General features: G+C 41.7%; 1 protein-coding gene across 8 annotated transcripts in view; it reads right to left on the reverse strand.

The window, feature by feature from the left end:
• The window catches only part of NEBL (nebulette), a 398,972-nt gene that overhangs the window by 31,482 nt on the left and 353,825 nt on the right, over positions 1 to 13,665 (reverse strand). For 6 of the 8 annotated variants that reach the window (XM_077490939.1, XM_077490938.1, XM_077490937.1 and 3 more), the window contains 6 exons: positions 5,769 to 5,879; positions 5,433 to 5,537; positions 3,243 to 3,335; positions 2,990 to 3,082; positions 2,808 to 2,900; positions 1,160 to 1,252 (listed from right to left, as the gene is read on the reverse strand). The exons of the other annotated variants lie outside the window; for them this stretch is intronic. In XM_077490939.1, coding sequence (XP_077347065.1) covers positions 1,160 to 1,252; positions 2,808 to 2,900; positions 2,990 to 3,082; positions 3,243 to 3,335; positions 5,433 to 5,537; positions 5,769 to 5,879 — 588 coding nt within the window. The remainder of the gene's footprint in view (positions 1 to 1,159; positions 1,253 to 2,807; positions 2,901 to 2,989; positions 3,083 to 3,242; positions 3,336 to 5,432; positions 5,538 to 5,768; positions 5,880 to 13,665) is intronic. 8 annotated transcript variants of the gene reach the window in all.

Raw genomic sequence — 13,665 nt, forward strand, 5'->3', positions numbered from 1 at the left:
ATCAATGATGAGGCACTAGTACTCCCACTGACACCAAAGATAGCACATGGTTTACTCACACTGCACACCAGGACATTTTATACTCCCACTGGCCCTTGTCTGGCCCCCCTAAAGTCTGAAGGACAGTAAACTGGCCCTTTGTTTAGAAAGTGTGGAGACCCCTGGTCTAGTCCAATGAGGAAGGGATTTGATTGAGGTAAGTGGAAGTTTATCTTCTGAGATACATCACATCACGTGACATGGACCTTAGAATGATAGTGATAACTCCCAGTATGTTGGTTTTCAGTGCTGCTATTTCTCAAACAGGGCATTGCTCTGGTCTGCCCTAAATTTTTGCACTGCTTTAATTATCCTGCTGGGCACCAACTTTATCAGGCTTTTCTATGCCAAAATTGCCACCAAAAGCTCTCTATCCTGCACTGAGAGCCACCAAATCAGGATCTCAGTGTTAAGAACAAATATCACCAATTTCATTAAATCCCTAGCCAGACTTTAGCTAACAAAATGATTAAAGAATAATTAAACCTTTCATTAAATCAGCTAAATATATTTCAGGGGTATCAAAAAAAGGTGTTCAATGTCTTAGAGTTCACTTTCTTTCTAAAGCAGCCACAGCCTGAGTAGAAAAGTTTGTCCCCGCCTAGCAGCTACAGATTGGGACCCTTGCTTTCTGTGTAGAGGCAGTGGTCTCTCTGCTGAGGTCTGACAAACCCCATACTAAGTCAGACCTATAGCACTGAAATCTGCTAAGCTCATACTCCCTGCTGATTGGAGAGCTCTAGCCATGACTATGCAGGAGGCTTGTTGGACCTCTGCATATGTATCACTGCCAGCAGGAAAATTGTTGAATCTCTGCAGAGGGATCACCACTTCCACATAAGGATAAAGGTCCCACTCTCCACAAAGCAGGCAGGGGACAGGCTTTCTTACTCAGGCTGTTGCTGTTTTCTAAAAAAAAAAAAAAAAAAAAAAAAACACCTTTTGATTTGATGCTCCTGAAATGTATTTATCTCAACTTCAATTGGGCCTTAATTCTACGTAAGAAAACACTTGTGACCTCCATAGTCCACTTAATGGATGTGCACATCTACACTACTATTATCCATTCTTGTCTACCGCTGGTCATCCTCTAATGTACAGCACATCAACAGCAACTTGCCGAACTAATATTTTCTTGGTTCTTTTTAACTCTTTCCATCTCCGGAGTAAGACTGACTGCTGTGACCTTCCCAATTTTTTCTTTATAGTGAACCTGAAAAGAAGAAAGAAATTGAATTAAATTATAATTTCAGATTTTCAGTGAGGCTGTAGATCGCATACAGCTCATTAATCCTGAACTCCAGGCAGATAAAAAAAAAAAAAAAAAAACACAGATTAATACAGGTATATGGTAATTTTAAAAAAAATATTTCCTGTATTTTTTAAAGGAACTAGAATAAGTATCTGAATCTGACCTGGTATCAGCCTATTGTAGTCCCTATACAGCAGAACTCAGACTGGAAGAATCATAAGAAGGATAAGCAGCCAATCAGTAACAGCATAACAGATCGCCATGGTATTTTAGACTTCTTGGCCACTGTAAAAGATAACTTAACCACTTCCCGACCACCTCACACTGATATACTGCATCAGAAGGGCAAGTACAGGCAGATTAACGTACCTGTATGTTGCCCTTTAAGAGGCGGCTTGCGGGAGTGCACCTGCCGGGAGCTTTGTGAGCGTGATCGTGGGTCCCAGGGACTTGATGTCTGCGGGGATACCCGCGATCATCTCACGGAGAGGAAGAACGGGGAGATGCTAATGTAAACAAGCATTTCCCCCATTCTGCCTAGGGACCCTGTCACTGATCACAGCTCCCTGTAATCAGGAGCGGTGATCAGTGTTGTGTCACACACAGCCCCCCCCCCCCCCCCCCACAGTTAGAATCATTCCCTAGGACACACTTAACCCCTACAGCGCCACCTAGTGGTTAACCCCTTCACTGCCAGTTACATTTACACAGTAATCAGTGCATTTTTAATTGCACTGATCACTGTATAAATGTGAATGGTCCCAAAAGCGCGCCAAAAGTGTCCAATCTTTCTGCCATACTGTTGCAGTCAGGATAAAAATCATTCATTGTCACCATTACTAATAAAAAAATATTAATAAAAATGCCATAAAACTATCCCCTATTTTGGAAACTTTTGCGCAAACCAATCAATAAACGCTTATTGGGATTTTTTTTACCGAAAATATGTAGAAGAATACGTTTTGGCCTAAACTGAGGATAAAAATGTTTTTTATATATTTTTTTGGGAATATTTATTATAGCAAAAAGTAAAAAATAATGATTTTTAAATTGTCGCAATTTTTTTGTTTATAGCGCAAAAAATAAAAACCGCAGAGGTGATCAAATACCACCAAAAGAAAGCTCTATTTGTGGGGAAAAAAGGATGTCAATTTTGTTTGGGAGCCACATCGCACGGCCGCGCAATTGTCAGTTAAATCGACGCAGTGCCGAATCGAAAAAAAAAATGCTCTGGTCTTTGGCCAGTCAAATGGTCCAGGGCTGAAGTGGTTAAGGTCCTCTGTGTGGCCGCATTTTCAGCTAAACTCCAAACAAACAGCTCATCATGGGTTGGTATATGTTGCTAGGGATGTGGGGAGGGGGGAGTGTTAAAGCAAACCCATTGATTTTCCTTATATAAGTATAGGCTTGCTTTGAGGGTTTGTAGGTGACACACAGCAAAAGCCATGCAGCTAAGTGAACTGTGTTGCAAGATTAAAGACTAATTGCAGTATCAATCTATGGCACACGCTCTTGCCGTGCTGAAATGCTCCTGGTTCTTCTTAGCAAGTTCCATTTCTGGCGTCATGCTGACTGGTGTAGCTTTTCTCAGAGGCTCTTTATATTGGACCTGTCGATCAGCAGGAAAGCTGGGTCAGCATGGCACTAGGAAGCATTCAATACAAAACTTCTTAAATTAGACAGGTCAATTCCACTTACGTTGCTAATGTTCTTTTGGGTTTCTTTTACTCTCTGGATTTCTGGTAGGTCGGGTATGGCTGTAGCAGGTCCAATATCATCTTTATACTTCACCTGCGACAATCCATGAAGGCACAAATGAGTAAATGTAACTCATATGACAAAGATTAGCCGACAAAGTGACGGTGTTACTCTATGTCTATAATAAAATAAATTATAATTTATAAATATAATCATTAGAAAAAAACATATCACATTTTCTAACCCAACTTACTGCACTGATATTTTTCTGAGTGGCCTTCGCTCTTTCCATCTCTGGCGTCTCTCTCACAGCTGTGCCAGCTCCCAATCCTTTTCTGTAGAATACCTGGAGAACACCCAAAATGTACCAGTAAAAATAGTGCAGTATATTACATGTGCAAACTTGTTATAGCTTTGCAGACATCATACTTATTTATGGTTGTATGTTTTGGAAGGTATAAGAAAAGATAGGAATATTTTATGTATAACAAAAAGAAATTCAGTACCTGGCGATAAAGAGTTTGATTTACTAAAACTGGAGAGTGCAAAATCTGGTGCAGCTGTGCATGGTAGCCAATCAGCTTCTAACTTTAGCTTGTTCAATTAAGCTTTGACAAAAAAAAATCTGGAAGCTGATTGGTTACTATGCAGAGCTGCACCACATTTTGCACTCTCCAGTTTTTTAGTAAATCAACCCCATAGTGACTGTTATTAGAATGGGAGAGGTAGTAGTAAGGCTCACTTCTTCTTCATGCCAGGGCACATGATCTTCTTATTTAAAGCCATTGTATGGGAACACTTTAAAGTGAGTCAAGGTGCATGTTAAAAGAAGTTTTCCATGCAAGTGTAAAAATGATACCTACCTACATGAGGCCCTAAACAATCCAAACCCTAATGACCACAAATGTATTTTTGCCAATAGAGTTCCCAACAAGTAACCATAAACATGGATTTGCTGTATGCTTGCATTCCTACATGGGTAAAAAATGTTTTAAGATAATGAAACAAGAGACAGACAGAAACACTGTAAGCTTAGACCGTGGTCTCTGAGGCTTTTCCACAGACCCAGGCCTGGCTGAGCACAAGCCGGTGTTGTGTCGAATACTGTCCCCCGTCGGATAGTGTCTGCCCTGTACTGTGCTTGTGTACGGAGGACAAGGAGACGCTGAAGGTCTCTGAAGATGAACGGCGCCTGCGCGCTGAGTCCAGGTTCAAGTCCCACCATCCAAGTGGACACAGAGACAGAATAAAAAATTGACAAGCAAAGTGAGGCCATGCCCAAAGCATGGCAAGCAAAGCGTGGCGAGGGAAGCGAGCCCACAAGGGGCCCTGTTACTAAGTGCTACCGTATGTCCACTTGCATGGAGGGGCTTGAACCTGGACTCAGGGCAGAAGGTACTAGCAGGTGCGCAGGCGCCGTTCATCTTCGGAGACTTTCAGAGTCTCCTTGTCCACCATACTGCGCAAGCAATGCGCCTGCGCAGTACGGGGCAGACACTATCCGATGGGGGGACAGATTTTTGCAGAACTCTGGCACCACGGATCCTATATGTGCTAAATACATAAGCAGCTATGGTGCATGACCTTCCACATAAGAGCTTCTGTAGTCAGACTTTTGTTTTTTGCCTCTGACATGACTCTGTAAACCTGTTAGTAAGGCACTGGGAAGCAGCGTATGGCTTTTAAATCGGATCTTACAAAGCAGTGTTATTTTTGCTTTACTAAGGTACCTAAGAAGACATAGGGGTTTATTTACTAAAGCTGGAGAGTGCAAAATCAGGCTCACTTCTGCATAGAAACCAACCAGCTTCTAACCTCATCTTGTTAAATTTAGCTTTGGCATAAAACCTGGAAGCTGATTGGTTTATATGCAGAAGTGAGCCTGATTTTGCACTCTCCAGCTTTAGTAAATAAACCCCATAGCGTTTGATATGCTTCTAACTCCGGCACTCCTGTACACCAATTCAAATACTCTCCAGCGTTAGTCTCCTCTTTTGGAACCAAACTCCTCTGTCTCTTTTCCCTTCACTGCTGTCCCTTCTTTGTATATGAGTGTAGAGAACAAAAAGAATTGTCACCATTTAGCAGTTAATTACAACTCTTAAAAATCATTCAGAGTTCTAAAGTTCCTTTTTAAAATTTTAGTAAAGGCATACTATATTTAAAACTTCTCCCACCCCTCTCTTCCCACTGCCCTGCATACCCTGTATAAAAAAAGATATGTGTACTCCTCTTTCTTTTATTTTTTTATTTTAATCTGGTCCGGTCATGTTATTCGTCCAAATCCTTTGCCTTTTCACAAATTCTGCTGCAAACCAAAATGGGGGGGGGGGGGGGGGTAGTATGGGGGGTGTTCGGCTCATCCCTACTGAGGGAGTGTTCTTTGTCTAGAAATTTTTTGCTAGTATCCCAAAAAGTCGGGAGGCATGGTGGTTATACTTACAGCACTTATGGATTTCTGTGCATTCTTTACTCTTTCCATCTCAGGAGTATCAGCCCCTAAAGAATACATAGACATCATCTTCTCTGCTTCATCCTTGTATTTTTTCTGTAGATAAAATAAAAAACAGAAAACAAAAAAAGCATAAGAATGTATTATAACTACCTCACTCCTAGTAGTCTTTCTAAAGTAAACCTTTGCCCATGCCCATGCAGCAGCAAATATTTTGACTTTTCATCTAGAAAATGAAAAAATTGGCAGCTGCATGATATTTTTTCTTCTAAAATGTTATAAAAAATATCTGAACCTTAGCAGAGAAAACAAGAATTTGCCACTTACCTGACTTGCAATCTCAGAGGCTCTTTTGGCTTTTTCTATATCAGGGATATCTGGGCCCACCTGCATCCCCTTCCCTTTTATCTCAGTTTCCAGATCCCTTTTATACCCTTTCTGTAAAGAAAATAACAATATAATAATATGCAGGCCAGTGGGTTATTTAACAAGTGTTTTATCTCATTAAGTCAAACCTCATTAAATTATTAGGTACGATGCCCAGTGGGTGTGGAGATGTGACTCGGTGTACATCTATTTATGTGTTCCTTGATCATCCAATCGAGGGTGAATACTGCTGTGCAAAATGTAAGCACATTGTTTCCCTGGAAGCCCAGGTTATGAATCTGGGGAAGCAACTGTCAGCACTGAGAAGTCCCATCATACTAAAGGAGAGCCAGGAATGCACACTGCAGGTGTTGGCAGGGGCCAGCACCGAGGCGGATGAAGACAAAGAGGTGCAGGCACTAGGAAAGAGTAGATGGGTGACAGTCAAGAAGGGTAGAGGGGGAAGTGTCAGGGCAGGAGCATCTGGTGTGGCCGCACCTGGAGTATGCTGTCCAGTTCTGGGAACCAGTCCTCAGGAAGGATGTACTGGAAATGGAGCGAGTACAAAGAAGGGTAACAAAGCTAATAAAGGGTCTGGAGGATATTAATTATGAGGAAAGGTTGCGAGCACTGAACTTGTTCTCTCTGGAGAAGAGACGATTGAGAGGGGATATGATTTCAATTTACAAATACTGTACTGGTGACCTCACAAAAGGGATAAAACTTTTTTGCGGAAGGAAATTTAACAAGACACATGGCCACTCATTAACATTAGAAGAAAAGAGGTTTAACCATAAACTACGTAGAGGGTTCTTTACTGTAAGAGTGGCCGGAATGTGGAATTTCCTTCCACAGGCATTGGTCTCAGCCAGGAGCATTGATAGTTTCTAAAGACTATTAGAGAGGTACCTGAACGACCAAAACATACAGGGATATACAATGCAATACTGACTTATAATCACACACATAGGTTGGACTTGATGAACTTGTGTTTTTCAACCTCACCTACTAAAGGCAAATGAACTGTGCACTTTGCAAACTGCAGTTGCACTCTGTAAGAGCAGTTGCTCAAGAGCTTTGTAAATGGGCTGAAGTTCCATCATCCAATCATGTGCAAGCACAATTGTTTTTTTTTTTTCCTTTGCACGTGATTAGGTATTTTGTGAAGTGAAGCTTTACCTAATTTACTAAGCTCTGGAGCAACTGCACTTGCAGAGTCTATTTGCAATTAGTAAATTAACCCCTATACTTCTTTTCTGGTTCAATAATTTTTATTGCAGGAATATCATTAACATATGTGGTAACTAGGGATGAGTGAATACTCTCCGGTTTGGTTCACAGCAGAACAGGCAAAAAATTTGGCAGTACACATGAACACCATTAAAGTCTATGGACACAAACATGAATAATCAAAAGTGCTGATTTTAAAGGCATATATGCAAGTTATTGTCATAAAAAGTGTTTGGGGACCTGGGTCCTGCCCCAGGGGACATGTATCAATGTAAAAAAAAAAAGTAAAAACATAAGTTTTTTCGGGAGCAGTGATTTTTTTTAATGCTTAAAGTGAAACAATAAAAATTAAATATTCCTTTAAATATCGTGCCTGGGGGGTGTCTATAGTATGCCTGCAAACTGGCACATTTTTCCCATCTTTAGAACAGTACCACAGCAAAATGACATTTCTAAAGGAAAAATTGTCATTTAAAACTGATCGTGGCTGTAAAGAATTGTCAGGTCTCGGCAATTTAGATAAAACTCAGTCCATTACCAGGCCCTTGGGTGGGGTACGAATATTAAGGGGAACCCCGAACCAAAATGTGAAAAATAATTGCATGGAGGTCCCCCTAAAATCCATATCAGGCCCTTAGGGTCTGATATGGAAATGAAGGGGAACCCTGCGCCATTTAAAAAAAAAATGGCATAGGGGTCCCCCCGAAAATCCATACCAGACCCTTATCCAAGCACGCAACCTGGCAGGCCACAGGAAAAGAGCGAGGACGAGAGAGCGTCCTTCCCCCGAACTGTACCAGGCCACATGCCCTCAACATGGGGAGGGTGCTTTGTGGTCTGACCCCAAAGCACCATGTCCCCATGTTGATGGGGACAAGTGCCTCATCCCCACAACCCTTGCCCGGTGGTTGTAGGGGTATGTGGGCGGGGGGCTTATCGGAATCTGGAAGCCCCCTTTAACAAGGGGACCCCCAAATTCCGGCCTCCCTCCGTGTGAATTTGTAATGTAAAAAGTGTCAAAAGTGTTAAAAACACCTGAGACAGCTTGGAACAAGTCCTTTATTAAAAAATAAAAAATAAAAATGTCCCACGATTTTTTCTAATGCCCTAGAGAATAAAATGGCGGTCATTGCAATACTTTTTTTCACACCGTATTTGCGCAGTGGTCTTACAATCGCACTTTTTTTGGAAAAAATGTACTTTTTTTCATAAAAAAATAAGACAACAGTAAAATTAGCCCAATTTATTTTTATATTGTAAAGGATAATGTTATGCCGAGTAAATTGATACCCAACATGTCACGCTTCAAAATTGCGCCCACTCGTGGAATGGCATCAAACTTTTACCCTCAAAATTCTCCATAAGCGATATTTAAAAAATTCTACAGGTTGCATGTTTTGCGTTACATAGAATTATTGCTCTTGCTCTACCGATTGTGGTGATACCTCACATGTGTGGTTTGACTACCGTTTTTATATGCGGGCGCTACTTGCATATGCGTTCGCTTCTGCACGGGACGGGTGTTTTAAAAAAAAATTATTCTTATTTATTTTACTTGATTTTATTTATTTTTACACTGTTTAAAAAAAAATGGGGATGTAAACATCCCTTGTAATAGAAAAAAGCATGACAGGTCCTCTTAAATATGAGATCTGGGGTTAAAAAGTCCTCAAATCTCATATTTGGACTTAAATGCAATAAAAAAATAAATAAAAAAATGTCATTTGAAAAAAATGACATTATAAAAATGTTCCTTTAAGAGGTATGGGCAGGAGTGACGTTTTGACGTCGCTTCCGCCCTCCTATGGTATAGAGACAAGTGGGGGCCATCTTAGCCTCACTCGTCTCCATACCCAGCATAGGAAAGGACACGATCGCCTCTGCCGCTACCAACGGCTCCGGTAAGCAGCGTAGGACGCGGGAGAGTGGCAGGGGGGTGGCAACTCTCCTGCCGTCGATAATGGTGATCTCGCGGTGAACCCGCCACAGAGACCACCATTATCGTACACATGGTGATTAAGAAATGGTGTTGCGCTCCAGCTAAATAAATCTAATTAAACTAAAATCAACTAGCATGTACCTAGGTAACAGCCAAAAATAAATGAAGAATAAATGTGGGACTATGTGTTTAAATAAACTCAGACAATGTGCATAAATTCTAAAGTGCAATACACCAAATCAAATTGTGCACTTAGCATAAAAACTGGGTATGGCGGGTCCTCTATATATAATACAGAATGGCAGTGAAGCAGTGTTCAGTGCACGCAAATTCATAAGTAATAAAGTGCAAGAAACAAAAAAACAATGTAAATAATCTACATTGATAAAAAAAAAAAAAAAATTATATATATATATAATTAAATGCTGGGTGTCGTTATACGAGTGCAATAAAAATCAATAAATGCACATAATGCTAATGGTCCATGCACAGTGAAACATGTGTTTGAGCAGAGGCTCCAAAACAGAAATAAAGTAAACTATAATAATGCAAAAAACATGTCCGTTCAGTGGTCAAAAAAACACAGTATCCTGCGTGCCCAAAAAAGGAAAAGCGGGAGGTGAATTCCACCAGTGTTCCTCAACACAATTGGCCAGTGAGGACACCGGAAGTGACGTCCGGAAGCACGAACGTGGCGCGCGTTCGTTTAGTTGTGCTTATTTTTATCTGTTTTAAATGTGAGTACCTATACCTTCGTTTTATATCCAATAAACTGTGAATACGTACTTCACCATTGGAGTGTTCCCCTTGCTTTCTCTGCATGTTACAACGTGCCTACGGTGAACGAGTGCCTAGGACTACATCACCTATTGAACTTACAACATTGGACAACAAGTGCCACTTTGGAAGTGCTGTTTACCTTACAGCAGTAAGGTAAGGTAATTACTGCACCTAGTGTGAGGATACAATACGCACAGGAACACTGGTGGAATTCACCTCCCGCTTTTCCTTTTTTGGGCACGCAGGATACTGTGTTTTTTTGACCACTGAACGGACATGTTTTTTGCATTATTATAGTTTACTTTATTTCTGTTTTGGAGCCTCTGCTCAAACACATGTTTCACTGTGCATGGACCATTAGCATTATGTGCATTTATTGATTTTTATTGCACTCGTATAACGACACCCAGCATTTAATTATATATATATATATAATTTTTTTTTTTTTTTTTTTATCAATGTAGATTATTTACATTGTTTTTTTGTTTCTTGCACTTTATTACTTATGAATTTGCGTGCACTGAACACTGCTTCACTGCCATTCTGTATTATATATAGAGGACCCGCCATACCCAGTTTTTATGCTAAGTGCACAATTTGATTTGGTGTATTGCACTTTAGAATTTATGCACATTGTCTGAGTTTATTTAAACACATAGTACCACATTTATTCTTCATTTATTTTTGGCTGTTACCTAGGTACATGCTAGTTGATTTTAGTTTAATTAGATTTATTTAGCTGGAGCGCAACACCATTTCTTAATCACCATCACTTATTTTGGGGAGGGTTTACACCCCTGCCGGTGTTTTGCTGCAACCACACTAGTTTTAGGACACATAGGTAGGCGCGAGAATACCTTCACTCCCATTATCGTACACATGACCGGCGCCTGAAGAGATGGATATTTTGGTTGTGGCAGCAGTAGCTGCCGTTACCGAGATATCCTTCTTCAAAAAATGGACATACATCGTCATGCGTCGGTCGTAAAGTGGTTAATGGTGTTCCAGCGGCTTTCGAATAAGCTGCGAACATCGCATATTGTTACCCAATGTTCGAGTCGAACTTACGCTCAACTTGAACATTGGGCTCATGTCTAGTGGTACACCGCTAATAACCTCAGACCATTCAGAGTATAAATCATTAAAGGATAAATTCACTTTTAGTAACATGTTACACCTATATTCAGGGTGTAACATGTTACTAAGGCACCTGCCTGGACCATGAACTGATCCTCCATTGTGACTGGGGGCGGGGGGGATCCTCTCCCCGCACCCGCTGTCACAATTCAAAAACAGTGCAGCCATTGGGGGCTTCATCTACACAAATGTGTCACTCATTCACAGAGTTCTGCTAATTAATGAACTACAATTATCATCGGCCACCACGGAAGACAGCTTATAGTTCTCAATGAACTGCAAGGGTGCTGGTGAGTGCTCTCATAGTTCATTGATCTTCCCGGATTTCAATAACTGTCTACCCCTACAGGCTGCTTTAGAGGCTCCTAAGAAAAAAAATGCATTTTTTTACATGCAAAAGGTGTGCATTTATTTTTATTTTTTTAAGTGAACTTATCTTTTTTTTTTTCCCGTAAAGAATTTTCTTTTATTTCCGAAAATGCAAAACAATACAGATACGCCTTTACAGTACAAAACAGCTCCAATCGGAGAACCCGTACAGAGTACACTTGAACAAGCAGATTCATAATCTTCCAGATCTATACAGTCAAGAACGTCCTCCAAGAATTACAATTACGTGGCGTCTTCAACAAGAAGAAAAAGAAAAAAAAAATTTTTTTAGAAAGTAAATAAGAAAAAATAACAATAAGACGTTCCCAGCCTGAGGATGGTATACGGTTTCAGTACTTCCTACCCAATCATCTACTGCACCCCCAGGATGGGTCTCTGCTCAAAAATAGAATAGATCTTCCGCATGCTTATTATGGAAGGCGGCATGTACTAAGGGAGCCTACCCCAGGGTTCCCCCCCAGCCCATCCCCCAGACCCGTGTCGTCGAGTATAAGAGCGGAAAGAGGGAAAATAAAGGGGATAGAGATAGTACAGAATAAAAGAAAAGGGCAGGGAAGGGGGGCTGGGGGAGAGGTCAGGAATGAGAGAGAAATGGGGGGTGGGTGAGACAAAGGGAAGCTGGGTGAAGGGGAGGGGATACATGGAAGATAAACAGTTATTAGGGGAGGGGGTGGAAAGACCACCAGCTGCCCCCCCCCATCTGCTCCTCATAGCCCAGCATCTAAGGTGTTTACTCACAGACGTAGTTAGAATGTCACTACATCAAACCGTGAACAATGGGCTCTCCTAGTCAGCTGCTCGCAGTAAAAGTTGGTATTCTTGGGTGTTGCAGTATTTAAGCCAAGGGTCCCAGATCATAGTAAAAATGGAAGCTCTATCTTGGGTGATGTATATCAGCTCCTCCAACTCTGCCAAATGGTTAATACGCGCTGCCCATTCCTTCATCGAAGGAGGCGACCTAGCTTTCCAATGAACCGGCAAGCATAACCTAGCCGCGTTTATCAGATACATGGCTATCGATTTATGGTATTTTTTCTTGGGTATCTTGGAATAGTGAAGAAGGTATTGTGCCGGGGTAAATTCCAGGGGAAGCGAAGAGACCGCAGTCGTCACCTCGTGTACCTTCTGCCAGTATGGCTGAATCTTTGGGCATTCCCACCATATATGCAAGAAGGTACCCAGGTCTTGTCCACACCTCCAGCAGCGGTCGGAGACTGTGGGCAAGAACTTGTGGAGCACCTCTGGTGTTTTATACCAGCGTGATTTAATTTTGTATCCGTTCTCCTGAATGTGCGTGTTCAGTGAACCTTTATGAATATGAAAGTGAATACGGTCCCAGCTAGAGTCTGGTAAAACCGTGTTAAACTGGGTTTCCCAGAAGTCTCGTTCTGTCTGAAGCATATTACCTGAGTCTTGGAACATGGATGCATAGATTGTTGAGATTACATGACGCTGTGGGGAGGATTCCGCGCATAGGGATTCAAAGACGGTGGGGGTTTTTGCAAACCTTTGCCTGGTCGTTGGTTTATCCAAGTAGTGTTTAAGTTGCAAATAAGCCCAGAAGGGGAAGGATTTGGTTCGCGACAGTTCTGCCAATTCTCTCTGGCGGAGGAACCTGCCCCTAAAGAAAAAGTGTATGGCCTGCATCTCTGCATAGGGCCATTCCGCCACTAAGTACTTCTTGGTTAACCCCCCCGGAGCAAAGTCAGGGTTACCCCTAATAGGAGTCAGGGCACATTCCTTCGTAGAGACCGCATGGGCCTTACAGGCCCTATCAAACGCCTGTAATGTTGCACTCATCAGGGGGTGGGAGTGGACTCCTGAAGTAATGTGTTTTCTAGAGATCCAAGGCGCTGAACCCAGGTCAAGACCTGCAATTATTTGTTCCAAGGCTACCCATCCCTTACACCTAGCATGAATCTTCCAATCCACTATCCGAGCCAGCTGGGAGGCCCAATAGTATCTTTGAAGATCCGGAAGGCCTATACCGCCTGCTGCTTTCGGGAAGACCAATTTAGCCCATTTAATCCGTGCCCCCCTAGATCCCCACAGAAAGGACCTGCACATTTTTTTATATGCCGCAAAAAAGGTTTGTGGCAAGCTAATTGGAATCGTCTGCATTTTATATAAAATACGGGGGAGTACTGTCATCTTGAGGATTGAAGCTCGTCCAAACCAGGATATGGTGGGTGTGTTCCATCTAATTAGTTCTTGTTGTAGCTTTTTCAGTTCTGCCATAAAATTTAACAAGTACAGGTCTGTTAATTTGTTGGGTAATTGAATGCCCAGATAGGTAATGGCGTCATCCTTCCAGGTGAAAGGGAAGTTCATTCGGCATTGCTGCACTAGTTCAGGGGGTAAGGTCACATTCAACGCAAAGGA

The sequence above is a fragment of the Lithobates pipiens genome, unplaced genomic scaffold (assembly GCF_037356315.1).
Source record: "Lithobates pipiens isolate NorthernLeopardFrog02 unplaced genomic scaffold, aLitPip1_a1.2 Scaffold_19, whole genome shotgun sequence".
Taxonomy (NCBI): Eukaryota; Metazoa; Chordata; class Amphibia; order Anura; family Ranidae; genus Lithobates; species Lithobates pipiens.